General features: G+C 41.2%; 1 protein-coding gene across 3 annotated transcripts in view; it reads left to right on the plus strand.

The window, feature by feature from the left end:
- Positions 1 to 26,969, plus strand: part of SETX (senataxin) — a 78,570-nt gene extending 51,601 nt beyond the window's left edge. For 2 of the 3 annotated variants that reach the window (XM_082657085.1, XM_082657084.1), the window contains 13 exons: positions 1,426 to 1,593; positions 2,274 to 2,424; positions 7,440 to 7,541; positions 7,749 to 7,864; positions 9,295 to 9,366; positions 11,072 to 11,221; positions 12,179 to 12,286; positions 15,043 to 15,230; positions 15,849 to 15,941; positions 17,635 to 17,799; positions 21,189 to 21,287; positions 21,892 to 21,979; positions 26,201 to 26,969. In XM_082657085.1, coding sequence (XP_082513211.1) covers positions 1,426 to 1,593; positions 2,274 to 2,424; positions 7,440 to 7,541; positions 7,749 to 7,864; positions 9,295 to 9,366; positions 11,072 to 11,221; positions 12,179 to 12,286; positions 15,043 to 15,230; positions 15,849 to 15,941; positions 17,635 to 17,799; positions 21,189 to 21,287; positions 21,892 to 21,979; positions 26,201 to 26,953 — 2,253 coding nt within the window. In that variant the 3' untranslated portion in view covers positions 26,954 to 26,969. The remainder of the gene's footprint in view (positions 1 to 1,425; positions 1,594 to 2,273; positions 2,425 to 7,439; positions 7,542 to 7,748; positions 7,865 to 9,294; positions 9,367 to 11,071; positions 11,222 to 12,178; positions 12,287 to 15,042; positions 15,231 to 15,848; positions 15,942 to 17,634; positions 17,800 to 21,188; positions 21,288 to 21,891; positions 21,980 to 26,200) is intronic. The other variant, XM_082657083.1, reaches the window with a different exon arrangement.
- Positions 26,970 to 27,415: the final 446 nt, after the last annotated feature.

Genomic DNA, 27,415 nt, shown 5'->3' on the forward strand with positions numbered 1-27,415 from the left:
CAGCTTACCTCAGGAAAAAAGGTAGAGTGCAAAAAGGAATTGAAAATATGCTTGAAGAGCAACATTAAAATGTGAGGTGAACATCCTACTTAACTGTTTGTTAGGTGATTAAATGCAGGAGTAAGAGTAGGTTTAATGGAATGAATTTTGCATTTGAATGATCAGTGGAGCATCCACTGGTATTGTTGCCAGTGTGACAACGAAGTTGTGATTCTTTGTGAACACATATTTCTCACTGTTGTAAGAGTTGTGTGTAAGTTCCAGGAAATTAACACAGAGACAGGCGGAAGGAAAGGAATGTTATTTGAACCCCTGTCTTGTGTTAGGGCTTTCATATGCATTTTCTCAGTCAGTTCTTGTTGTAGTTTATCTTAGGACAGGGCCAAAAGCAAGCTCGTCACACGAGATGAATTGCCGAAGTGCAGCAGTAGAGGGCTGCCGCTCGCTCAGGCAGAACAGCGCCGTCTGTCCTGCTGTGGTAGCCTTTATTAAAGCATTATCTAGGTTTACACTTTAAGACTTGTCTTCTTAACACTTCAGAAGTGCCAAAGCAGCAAGATATGCTTCTATTGATTATACAAGCAATAATTGGCTTTCGTGAGCACCTGCCGTGCTTCGTCCTTGAGCGCAAAAGCAGCACAGAGTTCCCACCATTATTCTGATTATACTGAACTAGCACAAGGAAATCTCCTTGCATTCCCACCACTCTGATTATACTGAGGACACCTCATGGATCAGTGTCCAAAGCACTCAATGCTTCTTCGCAGGCCCCCGGTTTGCCAGGGGTGGGCGGGGCTCAAAGCAATCAGGACTGTTTGTAGTTCTGGCTTATTCGCCAGCCCCCAGTTTGCTTGGGGGGGGGGGCTCATGGGTCACGTCTCCTTTCCATCCTCAGTTATTCCACTACAGTTGTCACCCTCTAAGGAATCCCAGATTTAATGATTGACAAAGGCTGAAGCCCAGAGAGGTTAGGAGTTTAGAGACCTAGCTTTTGAGTGAAACTGAGGTGTAGACTCAAATCTGACCCAAAATCCATGCTTTTTCGACTGTATCACTTGTGTTAGGAAAGGAAATCTTGGAATGTTTTTACTGTCTAAAGAGAGAATTGACTAAAATGGGAAGAACCACAGAATAAAAAGAAGAAAAGTGCAAAACAATTTATTGTGATCAGCTTTATAAGAATCACAAGTAAAAATATAGTTGTTGTAGTTGTAGGTGGACTGAGGCCTGTAGACACTCATCAGTAGCTCTTTCCAGTAGTGAAAGTGGTTCTTAGATTAAGGGTCATTTTGGGGTCTTGCCTGATCATCACCAAAGCTTCTGTCTGACAAAGGTCAGCAGATTCAAACAGATGCCTTCCACTCTCTTGCTCTCCTGTGCCTTCACAGGAAGAACCACTCGTTCTCACTAATGTCTTTTGTATAGATTGCCCACCTAAAAGATTTCAATGAAGACCAAAAGAAAGCAATAGAAACTGCATATGCCATGGTGAGACACTCCCCAGCAGTAGCCAAGATCTGTCTGATTCATGGACCACCGGGGACAGGAAAATCGAAAACCATTGTGGGCCTCCTGTACCGCCTGCTGACAGAGGTAGAGTGTGCGCGAGGGCATCTGTGCCCTTAATTGAGTATGTTGTTTTACTTTAACTAACGTGTAAATAAGTACTAAAGTGCGTTTTTTCCCTTCACTTTTGTGTATCTTTTTGATACTGTGTGGAACTATATCAGATAAAGCAGTAGCAGAGGTAGAGAAGATTATAAGAAATAAAAGGAACAGAAAATGTTATCTTGTGTGAAACTAATGCTAAGGGCTAGAATGGTGGTCTTTGGGCTTCATTATAGGTCACAGCTAATCCCAGGAGACCATCTTGAATGTATTTCTGGGCTACATTTTGAACATTGAATAAAATAAGTGGATAGTAAGGTAAGGCTCAGAGAAGTTACGATAAAATTTTATGCCAGAGTAATTTTTTGGGGGGGGGGGGCATGCCATGCGGCATGCGGGATCTTAGTTCCCCGACCAGGGATCGAACCTGGGCCCTTGGCAGTAAGAGCACCGCATCCTAACCACTCGTTTGCCAGGGAATTCCCTGCCAGAGTAATTTTTTAACATCAATGTAAGATGTAGGTGCTTTTATTTACTTTTAACTATTTATTAGGGGAACTTTCCAATATATGTGGCAGTAGAGAAGAACTATAACGCTGCATAATAGAGCTCATCAGTATTTTTTGTTTGTTTGTTTGTTTGTTTGGTACAAATTGTCGAACCAGAGGAGGGGACTTTCAGATGAGAACTCCAATGCCAAAATCAAACAAAACCGTGTCCTTGTGTGTGCGCCTTCCAATGCAGCTGTTGATGAACTTATGAAAAAAATTATCCTTCAATTCAAAGGGAAGTGTAAAGACAAGAAGAATCCTTTGGGTATGATACTTATGTGGGCTTTTAATTTGTTTTCAATGTTTAGTGTGGGTAACCTTGAATGACAAAGAGCAAGCCAGTTCTGGTAATTTTTTCTACTTGAGGCTGTGGCCTATGTGTACTTACTGGTTTGTTTAATGAATGTTTTGGAGCATTTATTCTGTGCCAGGCCCTGTGCTATGTACTGAGGTTTCAACAGTGAAACCCTCAAAGAGACAGGAAGTGGATGGATCAGTGGGCTGTAAAGGTAGAAGCTCTATAATAGGAGTAAAATGTGGGTAGTTTGAAACACCTTAGAGCAGCCCTTGATTCAGTTGTGTAAGGGTTCGGGAAGACTTTTAGAGAAAATGATATCTAAGATGAAACTTGGAAGAGCAATGAGGCCGTGAAGTGGGGAGAGGACTCTCATGGAACTTACTGTAAATAAAAAGGACCAGAAGCCAGAGAACCATGGATGGTTCAGTATAGCTAGAATATAACGAGCTCCACCAAGACAAGGGCTTTTAAAACTGTGTTCACTGTAGTAACCCCAGTGCCTGGAACAGTGCCTGGCACTCAGTTGGGACTTAGTAGACGTTTAGTGACGCAAAAGCTAGAGCAGTCATCACTTATGGTTACCGAGTGCTCAGTATGTGTCAGTACTCTCAGAGTAATCCTCTGAGCCACGCAGTAAATAACCTATCTACATTTTATAGGTGGAGAAGCTGAAGAGTTGAGATATAAAGTATACCACAGGGATAAGTCTTTTCAGCACAGTTGACAGATTGAAGAGCATTGCCACCGAGGATTCGGGATGCTTGAGCGAATGTGTGAAGTCATTTCTGTGCACTTAACCTTAACACCTGCTCTCACACCAGCCATCCTGAGTGGCGTGGTTGTGGCTCTGGGTCGGGCTGCTCTTCTAAGCACATGTATCTTGTCTTCCCTAACCAAATTTTATTTTCCTTGAGGTTACCTGGCAGTGACCTAAATCAGTTAAGACTCAGTTGGGCTGCAAATAATAGACACTCCAAGTACAGTGGCTTAACTATGATAGAAGTTTATTTCCTTCTTACTCAGAAGCCCAGAGATGGACAGTTGAGGGATGATACTGGCCTGATGACTCTGCTTCCGAGTCTTCAGAGACCTAGGGTCTTTCTACCTTGTTGCTCCACTACGTGTGACCCCCCCCACTCCTTAGTTCACCTCATGGTCAGAAATGGCTGCTCCAGCACCAGTAGTCACATCTAGCAAGTGCAAGGAAAAGGGGACAGATATACTAGCCGTGCTTTAAGAAAAGTTCTGAGACGCTGCCAGTAGCACCTCTGCTTATTTCCTTTTGGCCAGAACTTAGTCCCATGGCCACACCAGCTGCAAGAGCAGCTGGGATGTGTCGTCTTTATTCGGAGGGATCACACACGTGTTTCCTTTATTGCATATGTATTAGCTACATGTAGAATTCATGTGCTTTTAAAACTTAAAATGCATTGTCAGCCGCAGCTTTTCTACTCCCCATTATGTTTGTGAGAGCCGTGGCCCTACGCCTCGCTGTGTGTGGATGCGCTCATTCACGTCAGCGGCCACAGGGCATTTCATCACATGAGTGCACGGTTTATTCGTCATCCATCGATAGCGGTGTAAGTTCTCTTCCTTTTTTTTTTTTTGTTATTTCAAACTTTATTCCTGTACTTGTGCCTGTTTCTCCAGTGCAGGATGAAAACGTTTACTGCAGTGACTGAGTTGTATTGTGTTGTGCTGTACAGCAGCTGAAGGGAGCACACTGGAGTACTGTGTCCTTACTCACGTCTCCTGAGTATTCATACGGGCTGCTAGGGCAGTGCTTTCACACTGTGGCTTGTGACTAGTTTAGTGGATTGTGAAATCAGTTTAGGGAGATCAGAACCAGCATACTTAAACAAGATAAGATAGAATAGAAGAGAACAGAAAAGATTAGAGTGTAGGTAGTGAGGGGTAAGTATTGTTTTGTGAAACCTGTTTTATTGGTGAGGTATGAGTGTACTGGCTTTCAGTGTGAAGTGTACCTCATACTATAGATCACGGTCAAAAGAGTTTATAAAAACACTGGTCTAGTGTATATATACCTAGAAATGAAAATGCTGGGTTGAAGGATTTGTGCAGCCTCTAGATGGGGCCCGGTTCTGCTCCAAAGTGGTTGTATCAAATTATACAACCGAGAACAGTTCCTGCGCGGTTTTCACTTTCCTTTCCCTGAGGGAGGGTTAATAAGCACTTTTTCAGGTGTGGGTTGACAACACAAGAAGGCTGGGACGAAGGTGGCACAAGTGTCGTGTCTAGGTTGGATTTTTAAATTTTTTTGTTAGAGAGAAAATGAAGTCTCTTGTCAGTAAAGACAGCTTTTTTCTTCTTTTGCAGTACTTTCATTTTTGCTTCTTTTCACTATGTCCAGTGGTCCTGGGTGTCCTTTAAGGAAATACCTTGGACATCTCACCATTAAGTGTGATGTTTGTTTCTGGGGTTTGGTATATACCCTTTTATCAGGTTAAAAAAGTCCCCGTCTAATTAGAGTTTTTTTAATGAATGGGTGTTGAATTTTATTGCATGCAGTTTTTTTTTCATTCATATCCCCCCTCCCCCCAACCGCACAGCAATGGAAGCACAGAGTCCTAACCAGGGAATTCCGCTTTTCTTTTCTTTCTTTCTTTCTTTCTTTTTTTTCTTTTTGGCCGTACCCCGAGGCTTAAGGGATCTTAGTTCCCCGACCAGGGTTTGAACCCAGGCCCACGGCAGTGAAAGTGCCGAGTCCCAACCACTGGACTGCCAGGGAATTCCCTACAATGCTTTTCTAATGTGAAAATATCTTTGATTCCTAGAATAAGGTCAGCTTGGTTGTGTACTATTATTTTTTAACACATTGCTGGATTGCTATTGATTTTTTTTTTTTTTTTTTTTTTGCGGTACACGGGCCTCTCACTGTTGTGGCCTCTCCCGTTGCAGAGCACAGGCTCCGGACGCGCAGGCTCAGCGGCCATGGCTCACGGGCCCAGCCGCTCAGCGGCATGTGGGATCTTCCCGGACCGGGGCACGAACCTGTGTCCCCTGCATTGGCAGGTGGACTCTCAACCACTGCGCCACCGGGGAAGCCCTGCTATTGATTTTTTTAAATGAGGCCAGCCTGTAATTTTTCTTTGTCATATCTTTGGTTTTAGTATTGAAGTTATACAGACTTTAAAAATGAAGTTATACAGACATTTATTTGGAATGTTTCATATAAGACAGAGAATTACCTGTTACTTGAAGGTTAATTTGTTTTTAGTGTTGTTTTTGGGGGGGACTTCTTGTTTGTTTGTTTTTTGTCTGTTTTTTGACAGATGGATAAGTTTCTGTCTGCTGAATGTCTTTAATTGTTGGTTTATTCAGGTTTTCTACATTTGAGTGAGTTTTGCTAATTCATATTATTCAAGAAAAATTTCCACTTCACCTTAGGTTTTCAAATATATTGGTATAACATTGTTCACTGTATTCTCATTTTAAAAACCTCAACTGTATTGAGTCACCTTTGTCATTCTCTGTATTATGTATTTAGACTCTTAAGTCCACATGTGGCATGGGCCTATAGTTGGAAAGTCCTAGAAGAGAGTTTGTTTTTCTCCCAGCTAAGCCCAGGCCAAGATAGATTCATGTCTTTTTCATCCCTCCACCTCTTCCATGCCCTCTTGCTTTCTAGTGGGCTTTAAAATCCAAGCCCCCATTATAAAATTTCGATATGTTGATTGGAATGGTAGTTTTGCTGATGTAGATATTTGTCAGACTCCGTAGAACTAAGGATTTTTAAATCTCTGCATTTTATTGTATGTAAATTAAAAAACAAACACCTAAGCACCTAGAGAGTGACCAGCCCGCAGCCTGTTCCCTCCAGGGAAGCCACAGCAGCTCAGGGGCTTTCACCTCTGGTTTTCACCTTTCTCTTTGTTTTTGGCCCCTAGGAATTTCTCTTACATCCTTCTGAGCTCACCCTGCATTTTAAAGGATGTCTGTTTTAATTTCTGGAGCATTTTTAGGTGCTTATAGTGGGTATAAATCTCATCCACCTTTCTGGTAGAAACACAGGTTAGCAATTTTGAAACCTTCAAGTAAATGTTGGTCAGAGAAGATGGCTTCAAATTTTAGAAGAATGAGCTGAACTAGGAACAAAAATATGTGTAGACAGCTGTATAATGAGCTCATTTATTCATTGAACATATGTTTATTGTACTTACGTGCCAGCTGCTGTTCTAGGCAGTGACCAAAACACAACCTGGTTCTTATGGGACCTGGATTCAGTGGAAGGAGTTAGCAAACAAGTATGTGATGTGTCAGATTGGGATAAGTGCTAATAAACGCTGCATGATTGCTATAGTTTAGTTCAGTGAAGCAGTGGGAGATTTTTAGATTAAATAATACCTGAAATGTGCTAACCTAAAATTAAAATGTGGTTAGTAAACCAGTTAAATGATGCTGACAGTTTTTGGAATTACCATATTCCAGAATTTCCAGCTTCTTGTGTCCCTTAGATCCTGGAGTGGCATTGTGATGTGGAGCAGTTTCAAAACCTTGGTTCTCAGTATCCTGCAGAAAGCATATGATGGTCGCGTAAGATTCTGTTTGGGGAATTCAGACATGTATTAATAGATAAAAGTCTTCATCTTCGAAATATCCTATGGTCAAGAAATTTGTTTTATTTTCACTCGCCATTTCCCAAATACATTTTACCATGGAGTGATGTATAGAACGTAGTTTGAGAAGCATTCGTGTAGTAGAATCTCAGCTCTGCAGTGTACTGTTGATGCAACCTCAGTAGCTTTTATTAGGTGGAAAGAAGTCCTTGCCTTGTAGGATTCTTATGAAGCAAATCTAAAAGAATGTGTGTGGGACCTCTAGTGCAATTCCAGGTATTTGGTTGATTAATAGTTCATGTTAGCTCCTTTTGCTGACTGTTAATATATTTGCTTAGAAATAGTTATTATGTACAGAAATTGACAGTGTTCTTATTAATCTCTAAGTGTGACTTTTATCAACAGGAAACTGTGGAGATATAAATTTACTACGTCTAGGTCCAGAAAAGTCTATTAATGCTGAGGTCCTAAAATTCAGTTTGGACAGCCAAGTTAACCACAGAATGAGTAAGTACTGAATAAAGGTATATATTAATTGATTTCTGTTTCTTTTTGTATGGTAGAAAATGGCGTGGGCATTAAAGGTAATTTGGAGACCCTAGAAGTAGTCTAGTTTTGGAAGCTAGTTTTTCTTCTCATTGTGTATGCATATGTATATATTTGTTAGAATGAGCAGTTGTTTATCTTTTATTTTATTTATTTATTTTTTTAAAGAAAAAGAATTACCTTCTCATATTCAGGAGATGCATAGAAGAAAGGAATTTCTAGATCATCAACTAGATGAACTTTCCCGCCAGCGTGCTTTATGCCGAGGTGGAAGGGAACTACAGGTATCTAAACATTTCTTGATCAGTGTTTTTTAATAGCTCGTAGATAAACTAGTTGGTGAGTATTTGATGCAATTCTTTCATTGTGGAATAGCATAATTAGTGTATAAAAATGTACACAGGGCTTCCCTGGTGGCGCAGTGGCTGAGAGTCCGCCTGCCGATGCAGGGGACACGGGTTCATGCCCCGGTCCGGGAAGATCCCACATGCCGCGGAGCGGCTGGGCCCGTGAGCCATGGCCGCTGAGCCTGCGCGTCCGGAGCCTGTGCTCTGCAACGGGAGAGGCCACAACAGTGAGAGGCCCGCGTACTGCGCGCACACACACACACACACACACACACACACACAAAATGTACACAGAAATGGTATGCCTTACATTAGGGGTTAAACTTTTTTTAAAAGAACAAGATAGTAAATATTTTAGACTTTGCAGGCCATGTGGAGTCTGTTTTAGCCACTGAACGCCACTGTTAATGGCATGAAGGCAGAGTAGGTAACACATAAGTGATGCCCCAAGGGTTGGCCTGCTTAAGCAGAAAGAGCGTACCTGCAGTACCCTGAACAGAACTGAATCATACACAGTATTAAGAATTTATTGGACTTCCCTGGTGGTCCAGTGGTTAAGAATCTGTACTTAACACTGAAGGGAGCTCAGATTCGATCCCTGCTCAGGGAACTAGGGATCCCTCATGCCGCACAGTGTGGCCACACAAAAAAAAGAATTTATCAAATTAACACCTACTAATTGAAACACGGGGTGCTGGTTGTTGGGTTGCTTTAGAATGAGCTGATGTTTAAAAACAGACCACAAGAGAAATCGAAATCCAAATAGAGAAGTTTATTTTCACAGGTCTTGAAGAAGGTATAAGGCATGCCTTGTGGGGCGTGACAGGCAGGTCAAGGGAGAGTGCAGACAGAGAGAGGCAGGCCCTGGCGCACATGTCATTATCAGAGTCCATGGGTGGAGTACTTTGGGGTTCCCAGGCTAGGACTGGATTGGCCAATTTTAACCGAAAGAGCAGGGTTTTGGTAAGTTGCTTGGAGGGTCTTATCTAAAGGGCATATAAGGGGAAGGCACTGGATAGCAGGGGAGGCTGTTGATCACAAGAGCTTATGTTGGCTGGTGGGCTGGTGACTCCACAGGCTGCCGTCTAGGGCGTGCGTGTGTGTGAAGGGGCCTAGAGTTAGTTTGGGGTCTCTGCAGGCTGCTTGGCCAAACAAAATGGATGCCAGGGCAGCAGTACCATGGAGTAGCTTAGCTAAACTCTGACACACAGCAATACAGGAAGACTGGTATAGAGAAAACACACTGGGTGAATCAGTTTTTCATTGGTAAAGTACTGGCTCACCCTTTTGAAATGTGAGGCAGTCCATTGGAAAGCATTTTAAAATGCTTAATTTAATTTTAATGATGGCATTCTGATTTTTTCCAGAGGCAAGAATTAGATGAAAAAATTGCCAGAGTTTCAAAAGAAAGGCAGGAGCTTGCTTCTAAAGTTAAAGAGGTAAGTAGTTCACCTGTAGCATTTTCCTGGTATTACTTTTTCTTTTTTTTAACTTATGAAATAGTTCAGACAACCTGTGGTCTTTTCTCAATTACATTTAAAAATTTGGGGGAATTCCCTGGCTGTCCAGTGGTTAGGACTCTGTGCTTCCATTGCAGGGGGTGTGGGTGTGATCCCTGGTCAGGGAACTAGATCCCGTGTGCTGCAACTAAGAGCCCACATGCCACAACTAAAAGATCCCTCATGCTGCAACTAAAGATCCCACACGCTGCAGGGAAGATCCCACATGCCACAACTAAGACCCAGCGTAGCCAAATAAATAAATAAATATTTGAAAATACAGGAAAAAAAATTACATGTCTGAATTCAGGTAGAGTGACAGTGGCTGGGATGTGGCCCAAGAAATACAAGCACCTTTTTTCTCAGTTTTTGGCTGAAAGCATATACTCTTTTTACTTGTTTTTGATCGCAAAAATCCTTCTATAATATGTATAACTTTTCTCAGTATTCTTTGGATATAAAAATATCAACTAACATTTAGATTGGTCAAAGCTAGGATGAGCCAGGTGTGTACCCCGTCACCAGAATGCAGCCCTTAATGAAATGAATTGGGGGTCAGGGAAAGAGACCGGTTACTCAACCGGTAAAAGAGACCATTACTCAACCGGTAATGGTATTTGTATTTTTGAGCTGAGGTTTTTCTCTTGAATGTATTATTGACCTTCTCTGTGTGGCTAAATAAGTATAATTGAACTTAATGCATATTTCCACTAGCAGTTTGTTTATTAAAAATTATGTGGAAAGCTTTTTATTGTAACTTGAAGCTGAGCCCAAAATTAATCTTCCCACGTTTAAGGATGAATTCCATGTTTACCAGTATTATGGTTTTTGCCACTGATCACGTTGTTCTGTGAGCCATAAAATTAATTGTACTTGGCAGTTTTACTCATTAGATGGCTGAGAGGAGACGTATGTGACAGTTAACATGTGAGCACCAGAAGGCCACAGTCACCAGCCTCTTCTCACACACACGCCGTGGCATCCATGGTTGAATCTATCATATGTTCAGGGATGATTCACGACAGCTTTTTCCGGAGGGGAAATAGGCTAACTGAATCTCTGATGAGAGTACTAGTTTATTAATTTGAACACTGAATGATATGCGTTGTGAGGTGTCATTCATACTGTCAGTCTCCATCACAGTTTATTCCATTATAGTCTGGACCAAGGTTGTAGGATTCTACTGTGGAAGTAGAATGCTTGTCAGTTTCACAGGCGTTTTTGTTGGTACTAGCCCTTATAAAAGGGAGAACAATATTATGTACTTAAAAACTAACAGAAAAGGGTATGTTCAGGCTTAGTTCTGATCCTGGTTTTACTCAGATAATTGCTTCACAACTCAGTAGAATTACTTAATCTTTGCTTATTCTGATACCTTCCCTCATACATCAGGCTGTAAGAATTGTAATCCACTTCGTCCAAATTAAACCCTGAATACATTTTTCTTAATGTGCTTATTAAATCATGTTCTGAGATTAGACTCCACTGCAAAGTGTTCTTTCTGGTGGCTTCTGATTATCTTGAATGTTTCTGCTGTTTTCTAGGTTTGAGGTTCCTACCTTTTACTAGACATTATTCTGCCACATAATAAGTGTAGTTAGGAATTTATATACAACTGAATGTTGATTAACTTTTATTCTCTTAGGTTCAAGGACGCCCACAAAAGACACAGAACACCATCATCTTAGAGTCCCACATCATCTGCTGCACACTGAGCACGAGTGGTGGTTTGCTGCTCGAGGCTGCTTTCCGTGGGCAAGGGGGTGTCCCCTTTAGTTGCGTCATTGTTGATGAGGTCAGTAAGCAGTCGGCCATACAGCTTTGCCTAGGAGTAAGGAGTAAGTCTTAGATGAAGAGTGGCTGCCGAGATGTTGACAAAGTGGTCTTTGCATCTGATTTTGACCTGCCATTACGTGTGTATTCTCTTATGTTGAAATATGCTGCTAGTGACCCACCACGATGAAAATTGCTTTTTCAGTAGTGGGACTGTAGTCTTAGGGATTCCTGATTGTTCTTCATAAAATCCCTCCTAAGGATTATTGTAGCTCCTGCTTGGGATATCTCTGGTTACCTTTTGAAGCATTTTTAATATAACTCTGGACAGCTCTGAGCCACCATATTTTCAGCTAATATCTTTATTCCTACTTCATTCATTGAGCAAACATTTATTGGGTACCTACTATTTGCCAGGATGTAGAGCCAGAAGACAAAAGAGATGGAAAACGAGGTACAGAGAACCCATCCAGGAGATCCAAGATCCAGTATTCACCAAAACGAAGGAATAGAAAAGATGGAAGTGATGAAATAATTGAAGAAAATGCCATTGAATTGAAAAGAAGCTTGAGTCTTGCAACTGAAGCAGCCTACTGAGGAAGAAGGAAGAGAGTGGGATGGGGGTGGGACACACAGACACGCAGTCCCCTCAGGCATGTGCCCAGCAGGGACAAAGAAGACAAACCGAGGACGTGACATGGCCCTTCTAGCTTATGGCTGCTTCCCAAGTGGTAGTGGCACCTGAGTGGTGGCTGACTTCAAAACGTGTGTGGGGTTTTTTCCCCCCCTTCGGCGTTTAGAATGTTTTTGTTGTTTTGTTTTCTAACCAAAGAAAGTTCTTATTTTTGATCTTTGGTGCAGAAGGAGAAAGTGTATGTTTCTGAATGGTTAGGACTCTTATGAATTGGATAGACTGTATATAGATAAATAAATAATAGAGATAATTCTGATTATGTCTCCATTCTGTACTCTTACCAAGGCCGGACAGTCTTGTGAAGTTGAAACTCTTACTCCGCTCATCCATCGTTGCAACAAGCTCATCCTCGTAGGAGATCCTAAGCAGCTCCCTCCCACAGTCATTTCTGTGGTACGTTTTTTCACATTCGTGTTGCTTTAAAGTGGAAGGGGCTTGTTTGGGGTTTTTTTGTTTTGGGCGGTGGGGCAGTCTTTCTTGGATCATCATCTCTTATTTGCAGGGAAAAACAGGGAATGGCTGAGAAAAGAGAACCACTGTTGAGAGCCTTCATAGTAAAGGTCTCCGGAAATGTTCCTCTTTTCATAATGTGCTTATGCGTATGTGACAGGAGCAGTGTGAGTGTCACAGACCAGAAGTTTAGGAGGAGGATGTCCCATGTGCAGTGAGCTGTTCCTTTGGGAAAGGCAGTGTGCAGCTGTTCTAAGGGCTGTATCTGATTTATTTTAGTAACATAAACACCAAAACAATAATAAAATAAAAACTTTAAAAGCAAGGAAAAGAATCCAACCTCCTGATGTATATTTAAATATGTGCAAATTTGAGGAAAACAGTATCAAGAGAAATTATTCTTACAGTAACGTTTTCAATTTTAGGATTCTGTATCCTATAGTGCAGGAAAATGCCAGTGTCCCTCACATCCTCTGAAAGGGAAGGTGGTGAAAGGAAAGAGGTTGTGGGCTGTGCTTGTGGGAAGATGAGCACCAAAGTTGTGGTCCCCTTCACTTTGCTTCTTAAATCTCACTAAAGATAGCTCCTAGAAATGCACAGCAGAATCAGGATTCAGATGTTTTGGGTAATCTTCATAGGTCTAGATGATGGTTTTGAAATTTAATGAAATTTGAGCATTTTACTGATACATAGATTATTTGTACAAATAGAGAGTAGTGGCTGCATAAACAGTCCCAGAGAACAGACCATTTTCACAGCATTTCTGTTACGTTATGGAAAGAAAGCAAGTTGTTTTTGTTACTACTGTTCTTTGACTTTGGAATCATCAAAATGATAGTGCGGTTCTTTGACGTCTGAACACTCGTGCGTGACTGTTCAAGGGAGTAGCCTAGGAATGCCCGCGTCCCTGAGTGAAAACCTCGTCCATAGGGCAGAGCTGCTGCAGGGGGCTCTGCTTGTGGACAACTAGGAGGAGCCAGCTGTGCCCTGCATTCTTTGAATAATGCGGTATTTCAGAAACCTACTCATTTAACTTCCTGAAGGGCCTTAGCCTGTGGTTAGTGAAAAGGGTTGTCGATAGGCCTCAACTTTACTGTCTACTTTGGTGATTGATTAAAAACAGCAGAAGTGAGAAAAATCCATTTGGACTTTTATTGTTGCAAAAATAAATAGAGGCTTACTGAGAAAATTTCAGAAAATAATTACAAAGTTAATTTTCTCAACATGCCTTTCTAATCCTGGGGATAATTACTATGAACAGTTCAGTGAGTATTTGAACTGTTTGTGGGCATGTGCGTGTTGACTTTTTTTTCAGTCTGTGTTCATTGAGTGCCAGGCTAATTCCGGCACTGTTTTTAAGTTCTGGTGTCATGACAGTGATGAAAACAGACAAAAATCCCTGCCCTCATGAAGCTGACATTCTAGAGGGTAACAGACAGTAAATAAGTTACTAAATTCAGAATGTCAGATGGTTATAGGGAATGTATAAATTTGTGTATATGTATGTAGGTTTTGACCTTGTTTAAAGGTGGCAGAATCAGTCTCTACCAAATTACCTTTTTTCCAGTCAGTAAATAGATCAGGAATATATGTTCATGTCAAAACATTAAAATCTCCATCATTTTGTAGGATGGACTAGTTTTTTTTCTGGAAGTAGTTGTGTTACCTCATATAAACCATTTTCTTTTTCCCCAGAGTGAAGTAAATGAGGTTTTTTTTAGCTATAACTTGAATAGATAAACTTTGGGGGGGTATAGATGAAATTGCTAAGTGTCTACTAAAAATATTCTCTTTAATTATACAAACCTATTTAATATCACATATGCAAATAATCACATATATGAATAATACAAATAAGAAGTAATGCCTATTTTCTCCACTCTGATAGTTTGTGAAACAGGTTTATTAAAACTTTGCACGTACATCTTCAATGCTCATATTGTCAACATCACTTATAAAGATTGCATCATCTTAGTGGGTTTTCCAGAGCACATTGTTTGCTTCTAGATTATTTAAGATATAATACTTTTTGAATCTTGATATGATGCTACCATTGAAAAGTATATCCCAAGGCACGACCGTGATAACATTAAGACAGTTTTCTTCGTTTGTCAATTAAGTCACTGTATTTCAGATCACAGGTTTGTAACCCTTTCTTGGATTTATGAAATCAACTTAGTTGCCTGTCTCCTCCACTAGAATGCAAGTTCTGTGACACTTGATCTTATTCACTGTAGACTCTCAGCACCCCAAGTTTTAGCTGCTGAGTATATGATGGGTGGATGAAGAAATTGGTCTTTCAGAGGCTTATTTACAATGACATTCATTATTTCTAGTTATGAGAGCATAGCCCAGAAATAATTGTTAAAATCTGTGTTACAGTTCTTTGCTGCGTTTATCATCGATTCTTTCAGGTGACCCCTGTTAGCACCAAAATAGCGACAGTTGTGGTCATTCACAAGATCACATCTCATTCATAAGCAGTATGTGGGTTTTCTAAATAAGGAGAAAATACCTTAACTTTTGTAGTCAAGCTGCATGGCTTTTCTAGGGCTGGAGTTGGAAACATCTTCTTTCTCTGAATCTTTGGTTGTTGGCAATACCTCTAATACATTTTAGAGCTCGGCGATTGTTTTTTTAATAGTGGGAAAAGTACAAATGAATTCTTGGAGATTATTGCTTTGTTTTCCTCCTTTCAGAAGGCCCAGGAGTATGGCTACGACCAGTCGATGATGGCCCGCTTCTACAAACTTCTGGAAGAGAACGTGAAGCACAACGTGATTGGCAGGCTGCCTGTCTTACAGCTCACCGTTCAGTACAGGATGCACCCAGACATATGTCTCTTCCCTTCTAATTACGTTTATAACAGGAACTTGAAAACAAATAGGTGAGTTCTGTTCATTGCATGTGTTCACCTGTTTTATTTGTAGGTTTGGCTGCTCAGGAAGAATAGCTCTTTTGTTGTGCTTTTAGGTCTTGTTATTAAAAACATAAAGGTTTAATAATTTTAATTATAAAAGTCCTATTGATTGTAGCAAATGCAGATAAACGAAAAGAAAGGGAAAAACCCAACCCCTATTTATGCTACCCAGAAGTAATCACTGGTAACATTTTGTTATATCTACTTCCAGTCCTTGTACTATGCACATCTTTTTTTACTTTTTCTCTTTTGGGGGGGAAAAAAAAAGCACACCATGCTCTACATAGTATTCTGTAGCTTGCTTTTTTCACTTACTGTAGTATGAGTAACTTTCCAATCATGATTGTTATATTTTAATTACATGGGTCATTCTCCCTAGTACTAGAATAGAAATGAAATTCACTTGCTACCTTTCACTAAAATGTGTTATTTAAAAGTATTTAATTTTATTTAAAAAGAAGGTCCTTCTTGTCCTCTTACTTTCCCTTGCTCTCTTCCCCAGAAAGAACAAATGGTAATAATAATTCTAAAACGTTTTCTCTTGTAATTTGACTTGCATTCTAAGTCGTGGCTGCTCTTTTGTAGAATCACAGAGGCCATTCGGTGCTCATCTGACTGGCCATTTCAGCCCTACCTCGTGTTTGATGTTGGAGATGGTTCAGAAAAGCGGGATAATGAGTACGTCCTCCTTTTTCTTCAGTCCCCACTGATGGTCCCAGAATTTTTATATTGTTTTTGTTTATATTTAAATTCAAAATATTTTCCATATAAATCTCTCTGCCTAGTGCCAGTGCACAATCATTTTCTTTTAGCTGGGTTGATAACTTCACCTTTTCAATCATAAATTACTGATGTATTTATATATTTCAGTCTTGATTTTTTTTTTCTTAACTGGGTAATGGGGGTTATGTTACCTAACATGCGGTCAGCCCTTCAGTAGATCCATGCTGAGATCACAGCTGTGAGTAAAACAGACGTGGCCCCAGCGCAACGCTGCTGTGGTCTAACAGGGGAGACAGACATTAACCAGGCCATCACCGTGGTGATTAATGATTCCGGTTGGGTTAAGTGTTGTGACGGATAAGTACAGATACAGTTGAATCAAGGTGTGAGGCAGAGGGTGGACAATGCTTTCAGCATGTTGGATTGTGAATCAGGTGGTTTGTGAATGACAGCGAAAAGGAGCAGTGGTTGCTAATTAGGAAGCACCTCAGAGGAGCCAGGGCTTCTTGTGAGAGAATAGAGGAGGAGCCCGGAGGCTGCATTTGTTAGCACAGATAGAAATGCCACCCCTGTATCATGACGTATGAAGAAATAGAAATTCCACCTCTGCATCAGGAGAGAGCTGCAGAGCAAGTGGTGTCCTCCGTGAGAATAAGATATTAGTTAATAGTGGTGGAGGGAGGGGCCCCTCAGTGAAGAAGTTAGAAATACGGAGCAGTTGGCTGGGGGGTTGCTGTTCCAGAGGGATTGTGGAGGTTGTAGTGGGGTCTGTTGGAATGGAGCAGAGGATTGAGAGTTTACCACGTAAGTATTATGGGGATGGATGGTCATGAGAAGAGTGTTGGCCTGAGAGGTGACCAAATAAAGATTGCAGGTATGGAAAAGAAAGCTAGCTGACTGGGTTGTCTGTATAGTAAGTCTTGAAATTAGAATAGTGAGTATTTAAGCCTTTAGGGTGAGACAGATAAGGTAGCCTCAGGAATAAAGGTGCGAGTGCAGGGCATCCTCCAGTGTGCACACGTGTTGCATTTGGTATGGTGATGAGGGAACGCATTGGAACGCATTGTAGTTCGGGAGATGAGTTGGGAGTGCAGGATGAAGCCAGCAAGGACAGAGGGACGTGATCCTGCTGTAGGGCCCCGTGTTTGTTCATCTCTGGGGGCTGGGTCACATTTAGTCTGTGTGGCTGCCATCCTCTCGGTCATGTGGTGCATGATCTGCGTGGCCTGTGGTGGGGAATGCAGGAAGGTAGTACATCGGAAGCACTTTTCTCAGTGTTGGGAAGATAGTAAATCCTTAGTGTTGGCTATTCATTAGTCATACCTTCATTATTATTATGAATACTTTCGTTCTCACTGTGGCTATCCCTGTTTTAATAAGTGAAGAAACTGGTGCCTTAACGTCACTTAACCCCAACCTCTTTTCTCTCATACAACTTCGTGTTTCACTGGGCAGTTATTTTTATATTTATCCATATGTACAATATTAATGGTCATTATGACAGCCTCTTTGAATCACTGCTGACTGAATAAAGATGAAACCTACCTGTGTACACGTTACTGTAGTGGAAAACAAAGTGGAACTTAACTTAGCGATTGGACTGCTATTAGTTTTGATGTGTTGTATTTTTTGTTTTTGTCTTATTTAGCTCATATGTAAATGTTCAAGAAATAAAACTGGTAATGGAACTAGTTAAACTTATGAAAGACAAAAAAAGGGATTTTACTTACCGAAACGTTGGCATAATAACCCATTACAAGGCTCAGAAGATGATGATTCAGAAGGATTTGGACAAAGAGTTTGATAGAAAAGGGTGAGGCATCTCTATTTTTACAGATATTTCCACTTTTTCTGTTGAATTAAAATGAAGAAAGAGGGGATAGAAGGAAAGAAGAAAAGGAAACTTAACTCTAGGGAGTGGTCTTAGACCCTGGTAGTATAGAACAAGGAGACTAGGACCCTGGCTCCATAGACTTGTGCTGGGAGGGAGTGTGGTTACACTTGTAGCCCCTGCAGATGGAGTGCCTCCTGCCAGTTCAAATGTCATCACTGTTACACTTGACAATGGAAGTGACTGAGAAATTCTTCAGGCCTTTCCCTTTAGTTGGGTGACTTGTTATCTGAATTCTAACTCTACTGAGAATCATGTATTCACATTTCACTTAGAATAAATTATTTAACCCTTTTAGTGCCTTCACGTATAGGATGAAGATCTTGTTTTTGTCTCCTTTATACCTCAACAGTAAAATTAAAAATTAAATATTGGAAATGCATTAACTCAAAAGTTTCTGCACCTAGAAACACACAAAGTACCAAAATTGACTCTAGAAAAAAACAGAAACTTTGGATAGACCTATTAAATGTAAAGAGATTGAGTTAGTAATCACTTTCCAACAGAGAAAAACACAGGACCAGACTTCACTGGTGAATTCTGTCAGACACTAAGAATTAACACCAGTCCTTTGCAAATGCTTCCAAAAAATAGAAGGGAAGACTTGCTAACTCATTTTATGGGGCCAATATTACCCTGATACCAAAGCCATGGAGACATCACCAGAAAAGAAAACTATGGACCAATATCCTTTATGAATATGGATGCAGAAATTCTCAACAAAATAATGGCAGCTGAGCTCAACAGCATATTAAAAGGATTGTTTACCACAGTCAAGTGGAATTTATCTCAGGAATGCAAGGTTGGTTCAACATATGAAAGTCAGTCAGTGTGATATATACCATATTAAAGGGGGAAACCCCACACGATGATCATCCGAATAAATGTGGAAAAGACATTGGACTGAATGCAGCAACCTTTCATGATAAAGATACTCAACAAACTAGGAATAGAAGGGAACTTCCTCAACCTAATAAAGAGCATCTATGAAAAGCCCACAGCTAAAACATCATACTTGATGCTAAGATTGAAAGCTTTCCCCCTATGATCAGGAAGGATGCCTACTCTCACTGCTTCTGTGCAGCACTGTATTAGACGTTCTGTGCAGAGCAATTAAGCAAGAAAAGGAAATAAATGGCATCCATAATGGAAAAGAAGAAGTCAAAGTGTCTCTTCACAAATGGCATGATCTGGGACTTGCCTGGTGGTCCAGTGGTTAAGACTCCATGCTTCCACCGCAGGGGGCATGGGTTTGATCCCTGGTCAGGGAACTAAGATCCTGCACGCCGTGTGGCCAAAAAAAAATTCCAAAAACACAAAACCAACAACAACAAAAAACAAATGGCATACTCTTACATATAGAAAACCCTAAAAAAATCTATGGAAACTACTGGTCCTTATAAACAAGTTCAGCAGAGTTGTAGGGTACAAGATCAGTATACAAAAATCAGTTGTATTTCTGTACACTATAGAGAAATCTGAAAAGGAAAAGTTTTTAAATGCCATTTACAATAGCATCATGAAGAACAAAATACTTAGGAGTAAATGTAACCAAAGAAGTGTGAGCTCATACACAGAAGGACAAAACGTTGCTGAAAGAATTTAAAGAACTAGGTAAATGTAAAGACATTTCACGTTCCTGGATCGGAAGGACTTAATATTGTTAAGATGGCGCCATTCCCCAGGTTGGGCTGCAGATTCATTGTTATCTCTGCCAAAATTCCAACGACCTCTTTCTACAGAAGTGGACAAGCTTATTCTAGAATTCACATGGAAGTGCAAGAGACCCTAAATAGCTTGGCAGAGAACAATGTTGGAGGGCTCGCACTTCCCTCTTTCAAAATTTACTACAAAGCTATCAACACTGGTACTGTCACAAGGGTAGACCTATAGACCAATACAATAGAAGTGAGGTTCCAGAAATAAACCCATACGTTTATGGCCAGTTGATTTTCAACAAGGGCGCCAAGCCTATTCGTTGGGGAAAGAGTAGTTTTCAACAAATGGTGCTGGAATAACTGGATATCCACATGCAAAAGAATGAATTTAGACCCCTGTCTCACACTGTGTACAATAATTAACTGAAAATGAATTAGAGCCCCGAGTCTAAGAGACAAAATTATAAAACTTATAAGGAAACAAAGGTAAATTTATGTGACCTCAGATTAGGCAACAGATTCTTAGATATGATACCCAAGCACAAGTAACCAAAGGAGAAGTAAATCGGCCTTCGTAAAAATTAAAAACTTATGTGTTTCAAAGGACACACTATCAAAAGAGTGAAAAGACAAACACACACCGTGGGAGAAAATACTTGAAAAATATTTATCTGACAAGTCATATCCAGAATATATAAAGAACTCATACAACTTAATAAAATGATAGTCTAACTTTTTAAGTGGGCAAAGGATGTGAATAGCATTTCTCAAAAGAAGATAAACAAAAATCCAACAGGCACATGAGAAGCTGTTCCACATCATTTGTCATTAGGGAGATGCAAATCAAACCACAATGAGGAGCTATTTCGCACCCACCAAGATGACCGTCATCACAAAAACAAAACAAGTTTCGGCAAGGATGTGGAGAAATTGGATTACTTATACATTGCTGGTGAGAAACTGTGGAAAACAGTTTGGCATTTCCTCCTAAAGTTGAACATAGAATTACCACGTGACCCAGCAGTTCCACTCCTAGGTACATACCTGAAAGAATTGAGAAAGGGTTCACACAAAAGCTTGTACATGAATGTTCGTAGCGACATTATTCATGATAGTCAAAAAGTGGAAACAACCCAAATGTCCAAAAATGGTACATAGGTAAAAAATAAATTGTGTATCTGTACAAGCGAATAGTCAGTCGTGGAAGGAGTGAAGTACAGTTAACAGTCTATGACACGGATGAACCTTGAAAACATTATGCTAGGTGAAGGAAGCCCAACACAAAAGGTCCCATGTTTTATGATTCCATTTATATGAAATTTCCCATATAGAAAAGTCCATAGAGACAGACAGTAGATCAGTGGTTGCCAGGGCCTGGGGAGGGGGAGATGGAGGCTGATGGCTGACAGGCACAGGGCTTCTCTCCTGGGTGATGGACATGCTATGAAATTAGATAGCGGTGATGGCTGCACACCATAGTGAATGGACTCAACACCACCAAATGGTGTACTTTAAAATGGTGAATTTTGTGTTACGTGAATTCTATTCCAGTTTAAAAAGATAGCATTAAAAAAGTAAGAAATACTACTGTATAAATATGTATATTTAATAATTATCTTTTTTCAGTAAATATGTTTCTCTTTTCGTAAATAGGCCAGCAGAAGTAGATACCGTGGATGGCTTCCAGGGTCGTCAGAAAGATTGTGTTATTGTTACATGTGTCAGAGCAAATGCCATGCAAGGTTCAATTGGGTGGGTAACTGTCATTATTGATTCTTTGCTTGTTTATGATCCAGAGTTAGATCTTTTTAATCACTGTTAGAGAATACCATCATTTGCTTTATTTTCTTATATAAAAAATTGAGTAATACCGTGAAGGTTTCTTTTTTAAGTTGTGAAGTTGATCCACTGTTAGGTCTGCTTCTCTTGGTACCTTGTGTATTAACCCATGTCACAGTGTGAATCTGTTTTTTCACTTGATGAGAGTGAAACAGATTATTGAATCCAGTATATTTTGCAGGGGCATGTTCTTCTCCATGGTATTTGTCATAATTGATCTACTATCATATTTTTAGGATCTTTTAAGGCTTAAAAATCATACCATTAAAATTTCCAGTATCTCATCCCAGTCAAAATAGGAAATCAACAGACAGATGCATGACTTTGAAGGAAAGCACTGGGCATCTTGTTTGTTTGCTGTCCTTAATGGGAATTGCTTCTGTGCCAGGTCCTGCACCATGACCTTAAAGCAGGAGCCCAAGAGAAGCTGTCTGAAACGCCTGTGTCTCACCTACACTGACATGCCGAGTTATTCTGAAGAAAGAAGTAACTTTTTTTTTTTCCTTCTATTGCTTAGGTTTCTGGCAAGTTTGCAGAGATTGAATGTCACCATCACACGAGCCAAGTACAGCCTCTTCATCCTGGGACATTTGAGGACCCTGATGGTAGGTACATTCTAAAGGACCAGAGAACTCCAGAGTTTGCTCATCATGACTGATACCGGGTTGAGGTTTTGTTTTTATTTTTCATCAAAGTGGAAATGATTTCGAGGCTACAAACAATAATGAGCCTCTTCCCCCTGGCTGTTATGTCCTCCAGCTGCTTCTTCCTGGGAGCTTTTATAATGCCTAAACCGCTCACCCTTTCTTAGCCAAGACCCAGGTAGGTATCCGTAGTGTACTCTCAAGATGACCTTTAAAAAAAATTGTATCTACATCGTAGAATTGTTAAGAAGACATGTAAACCCATATATGTAAAGTGCTAGAAGATTGGTTAGCACTTAGTAAACACTCAGTAAATGTGGCTCTTAGCCTAGCAAGCCAGAGAGAGGGGGAATTTGCAGGAAAGTGCTTGGATCTTCATTTCTGTCTTGGCACTTAGAGCAGCACTGCTTGCTGTTTCCCTTGAGGGGTGAGTGGCATCAGAGCTCGTCCATCCGTACAGATACTCCTCTAGAAGAAGGGGCAAGTTTACATCTGTAGTCGACAAATAGTACAGCTTAATTTGGTGAATCACAGCTGGATAAAGCATATATTTGCTGCCTGTCTCATTAGGTGTAATAACTCAGTTTCCCTAATTTCTGTATTTAACAGTCATTGTTTTATCTCAGGAGAGGTGCCAACTCAGTAGGTTTTTCCCTTGTTTTGGTTAGTTCCACCAGAGGGCGCTCAAATACAGTCTTTCTCATTCAGCTCTTACCTAGATCTCTGGTCTTCAACCTTCGTTGTTTGTGTACCCCCTTGAAAGAATGTTTGAAAGCTGTGTATCCTCCGTTTTTAAGTTTATATTGAAAATTTTTCATCGTTCAGTGTTGATAAAGATTTTGTTTCTAACGTATTGTAAATATTTGACATTTTAAAATAAAGCTATTGGGCTTCCCTGGTGGCGCAGTGGTTGAGAGTCCACCTGCCGATGCAGGGGACACGGGTTCGTGCCTCGGTCTGGGAGGATCCCACATGCCGCGGAGCAGCTGGGCCCGTGAGCCATGGCCGCTGAGCCTGCGCGTCCGGAGCCTGTGCTCCACGGCAGGAGAGGCCACAGCAGTGAGAGGCCCGCGTACCGCAAAAAATAAATAAATAAATAAAAATAAATAAATAAAGCTATTAAAAATAAATCCATTATGCCACTCTTAAGTATATCCAGTGGAATAGAGAGCAGTGTTATTCTTTCTGCTCTTTAAAATTGAATTGCCATTTATACTGTTTAGGATAAAATTCAGTGGGGGTAGTTTATATATTTTCATAATTAAAAGCCTTTCTGTTAATATGACTATTAGGCTTTTCTGCCACAAAAAATTTACATGTAAATTTGAAAGTTTAAAGAATTGGTTTTCATAACTATTTGGGGAAACTGTGTGAAGGGTGCGTGGAACCTCTACTGTTTTGGTAACTTCCTATGAATCTATAGTTACCTCAGAGAGTTCTTTAAAAAATTATTTTTCCTGTGACCGTAAGGATCTGAGTATTAACGAACGAAATCTTGTCAGTTGAGTAACATATTAACAATTACTTTCACACAGTTGAATTTTGATAATGTTCAAACCAGAAGAGTAAAATGTTTATAGAGCTGTGTCTCTTAGATGCCCTGATTGCAGGAGCCTTCATGGGCACCCCTCTGTTTACCACCCCCTCTATTTGACACCCAGGCATGTTTACCTTCCCTAGCCGTGCGCCCTGTGGTCAGATTTGGGACAGGTGAGAGTTGTGGTGGTTGTGAAGGATGGAGTGGAAGGGCAGAAAAGCCCCAGGAGGACATAGGGGACTGGGGTTTGGAAGCTGAGGTTTGGAAATTGATTCCCAGAAAACGTGCTCACATCCCCCCCGAGGAAGTCTCTGTGAGCCCCAGAGTCACCGTCACGCAGATTTGAAGACCACTGATGTCTAGCTGCGGTATAGACGTTATTATCTTCACTCTGGGAAGCCAGTGTGACAAAAAGAGACCGACAGAACAGAATAGAAAAACTTCCAGTTTATCATTTGGAGTTTGCAATCCAACTTAACGTATTTGTCCTTGGGCTTCCCCCCTCCCCAGCCTCCTTTTTTTTGGTTCTTCAGCCCAGTTTCCCTTATGGAGGTGGAATCAGTGATTAAGGCACTTGGTTTCCTCTGAGAAATCAAGACTAATAGCCCCTTCTCAGAGCTGTTTTTGTGATCTAGGGATTGGATTAAACAGCAAGTTCAGGTGCAGTGGAATTGGCAGAAATAGCAGCAAGGCCATCTGCTTTACATCTGCGTTCCAGCCACAGGGTAGGACGCTCAAGAGCTCTCCTGAGTCGGAGATCTGAGCCTGGTACTGCTTACATGCACCTTCCTGGTGCATGCGGTCACCGTACCGTGCACTTGATTTACACGACTTACTTTAAAAGACCCTGTGAGGTCTGCATTGCCACCATAGTTTAACAAATCCAAGAAGCCTTTAGTTATATAATGTGCATCATTATTTTATGTTCTGCTATTGAATTGTGACACTCTGTTTTCACTTAGAATTTTTGTTTTATAGTTACTGAAAGAACTCTTTTAGACTTTCGACAGATTTTTATTGGGTTGGCCAGAAGGTTCATTTGGGTTTTTCTGTAACATCTAAATGAACTTTTTGGCCAACCCAGTGTCATACCACTCTTGTTTATACATAGGAAATACAGCAAAATAGGTAGACTAAGATACCCCTGAAAGCATCTCACTTTCAGACTAACACTCTGGTCGTCCCCATTCACCATCCCATGTACCCTTGCTCACGCTCGAACCGTTCCCTGTGCAGTCAGTGTCTCATGAGAGGGCCCCACTGTGGTCCTGGGGTTTTTTCCAACTTCTCATCTCCATTCTCCAAGTTGTAGTGCTGGTACTTTATTGTCTTATCAGAAGATGTCTGTGGAAAGATTTTTCAGGCAAGAGCCAGGACTCATTCTTTTTAAAAGTGGTTTGTTGACTAAAAGTCAAGAGGTTGTAGTCGCCCAGCCATGAATTCCTCCAGGATTACATACATGGAAACTGCTGCCTGGCCAAGAGGTACCCCGAAGTCAGAAATGGTAAAATGTGAAAATAAAGCGCATTTTATTTATTTTATTTTATTTCAAAGCACGTTTTAGAGTCATTTAAATAAAATACTATTCATACTTTACAGTAAGGAAACAGGCTCAGAGAGGTCAAGTGACTTGACCAAGGTCACACAGCAGGTCAGTACTTTGTATGCAGCTTCACTGCTATACCCTTACCCACCTTCATGAATAGTGCAGGAGCCCCCATAAGGGGAGCTATCCTTTTCTTCTCGTTCCTTCAGTCTCCGTCTTTTTTCCTCCCTCATACTCTCTCTTTCTTCTTTCTAAAGAGGCCCAAGTTCTGATGGTTGTAAAGAAGCAATTTATTGCTGAGGAAACTCTAAAAGGAAGAGAGGAGAGATGCGGGAGTTGGGTTTTCGTTTTGTTTTGTTTTGTTTTTCCCTTTAGATGTGCTTTTCATAACTTAAGCCCTTCTAGAAAAGAGACAAAAGTGTGACAGTATCTTTGGAATAGTTATCTCAGCGGATTAAGATGGTTTAGCCCTTTGGAGTTTGGGAAGCCTTTGGGAATTTGATGAAAGCTGTGGACCTCTTTCTAGAACAGTCAGCATGCACTCAAAAGTTAGAGCTTTCTGAAACCAAGCCTTCCTCTTCCAGAATGTTAGCCTTGGCCGGAGGCAGGCAAGACTCTAGGATCAGCAGTGTCACAGGGAACTTGGTGGGATGACGGAACCCTTCTGTGTCCGTGTTGTCCAGGATGCTAACCCTAGTCACATGTGGCTGCTGAGCACTTGAAATCTGGCTGGTGCAGCTGAGGAAATGAATTTTTAATTTTATTTAATTGAAGATTAAATAGCTACATGAGGCTACCGGCAGTTGGTACAGATTTGCATGACAGCTAATTCACCACGTGGCCTGAGTAACAGTGGTAAAATGGTGGACGTTCTTTCTTAGAGGTGGTGCCCAGTGTTCTTTTCTAGCAGTGTGGCTTTATAGTTCTGTATTCCACCTTATTTTTCCTTTCAGCCTTGTCTAACAAGTAATGGATTCTTGAGAATCTGTTCACGAAGGTATACTTACTATTTGTTCAGAAGTGAAAGCTGGAACCTCTGCTTCCCAAGCATACGAGTGTTTCTTTGCGATGTAATTTTCTTCCTTCTCTTTGTTTCAAGGAAAACTGTCATTGGAATCAGCTGATTCAGGATGCACAGAAGCGTGGTGCCATTGTTAAGACTTGGGACAAAAACTATAGACAAGATGCAGTGAAGATTCTGAAACTCAAGCCCGTACTGCAGAGAAGTCTGACTCACCCTCCTGCTATCGCCCCAGAGGTGTCCAGACCCCAGGGCGGAGTGCCCAGCAACAAGCTAGACAGTGAATTTGCCAAGATGTCTATTGCTTCTTCCCTGTACCCCTCACCCTCTGACTCCAAAGAAGCCACTGTCACTGTTACTGCAAATGACCCTGAAAGGCCACCCATTCAGGACTGGCTTCGGGACCCACGACTACTTAGGAGGATGGGCTTGGGCTGTGAAGCCAAAGGGAAATGCCTCAGTGAGCTGCAGCCCTCGAGCCCCCAGTATCCCGGAGCAGCGCCTCTCTCTGGAGAGCCAGGCTCCCCCGGAAGGCACCAGGATCCGACCAGTATCGGGCAGCAGCCCCCCGCCAAGGGAGCTGCTGTGAACAACCACAGACCTCACGCGCAGTGCGACCCTCCAGCTGATAGTACCGATGCTTCCACGAGTAAGAGAAAATGTGCCCAGGAAGGGGAGGCAGTCAGCCACAGGAGGGAGACCAGGGCCTTCCCTGAGGGGGATCAGGAGACGTGTGGCTCTCTGAGCCACCACACAAAGAGGAACTCAGGCTGGGACGAGAGGGGGCTGGAGGAGGAGGACAGTAGCTTGAAGAAGAGGAAGCTTTCATAGTGGGGCCAAGTGAGACTGTCAGCCACAAGCATTACTGCAAACTTCAGGTGACCAGCTAGTAGGACTGTCCAGATAAGATTACTTTTTTCCTTAAAGGAGTTTGTGTGCTGTTGGAAAACAGAAAATGTATCCTGACACATGGGCCTCTTGGTCATCTTCAGTACCTTTTGTCAGTTGCAGAAGCTTTCAGAAGGCATTTGTGTATCAGTAATAATGTCCTCGAAGTCGAAGACTTAAAATGTTGATCTCTTGTTCTTCTGTAGAAAAGGTCAGACTGGAGAGGATGCTGTAAAAGTTGGAATGTATATTTGTGTAGCAAATAACAGAATCCTTTTAAAATTTGATCTGGTAGACAGCTTTTCTTTCCCCTGCTTAAAGTGTTAATCATTTTCAACAGAACAGACCTTATATTGAAAAAAAAAAAAAGAAAGATGGGAGGAGGGCAGGTCCTTTCAAAGATTA

The sequence above is a fragment of the Grampus griseus genome, assembly GCF_964374135.1.
Source record: "Grampus griseus genome assembly, chromosome: 6".
In the NCBI taxonomy this organism is placed as follows: Eukaryota; Metazoa; Chordata; class Mammalia; order Artiodactyla; family Delphinidae; genus Grampus; species Grampus griseus.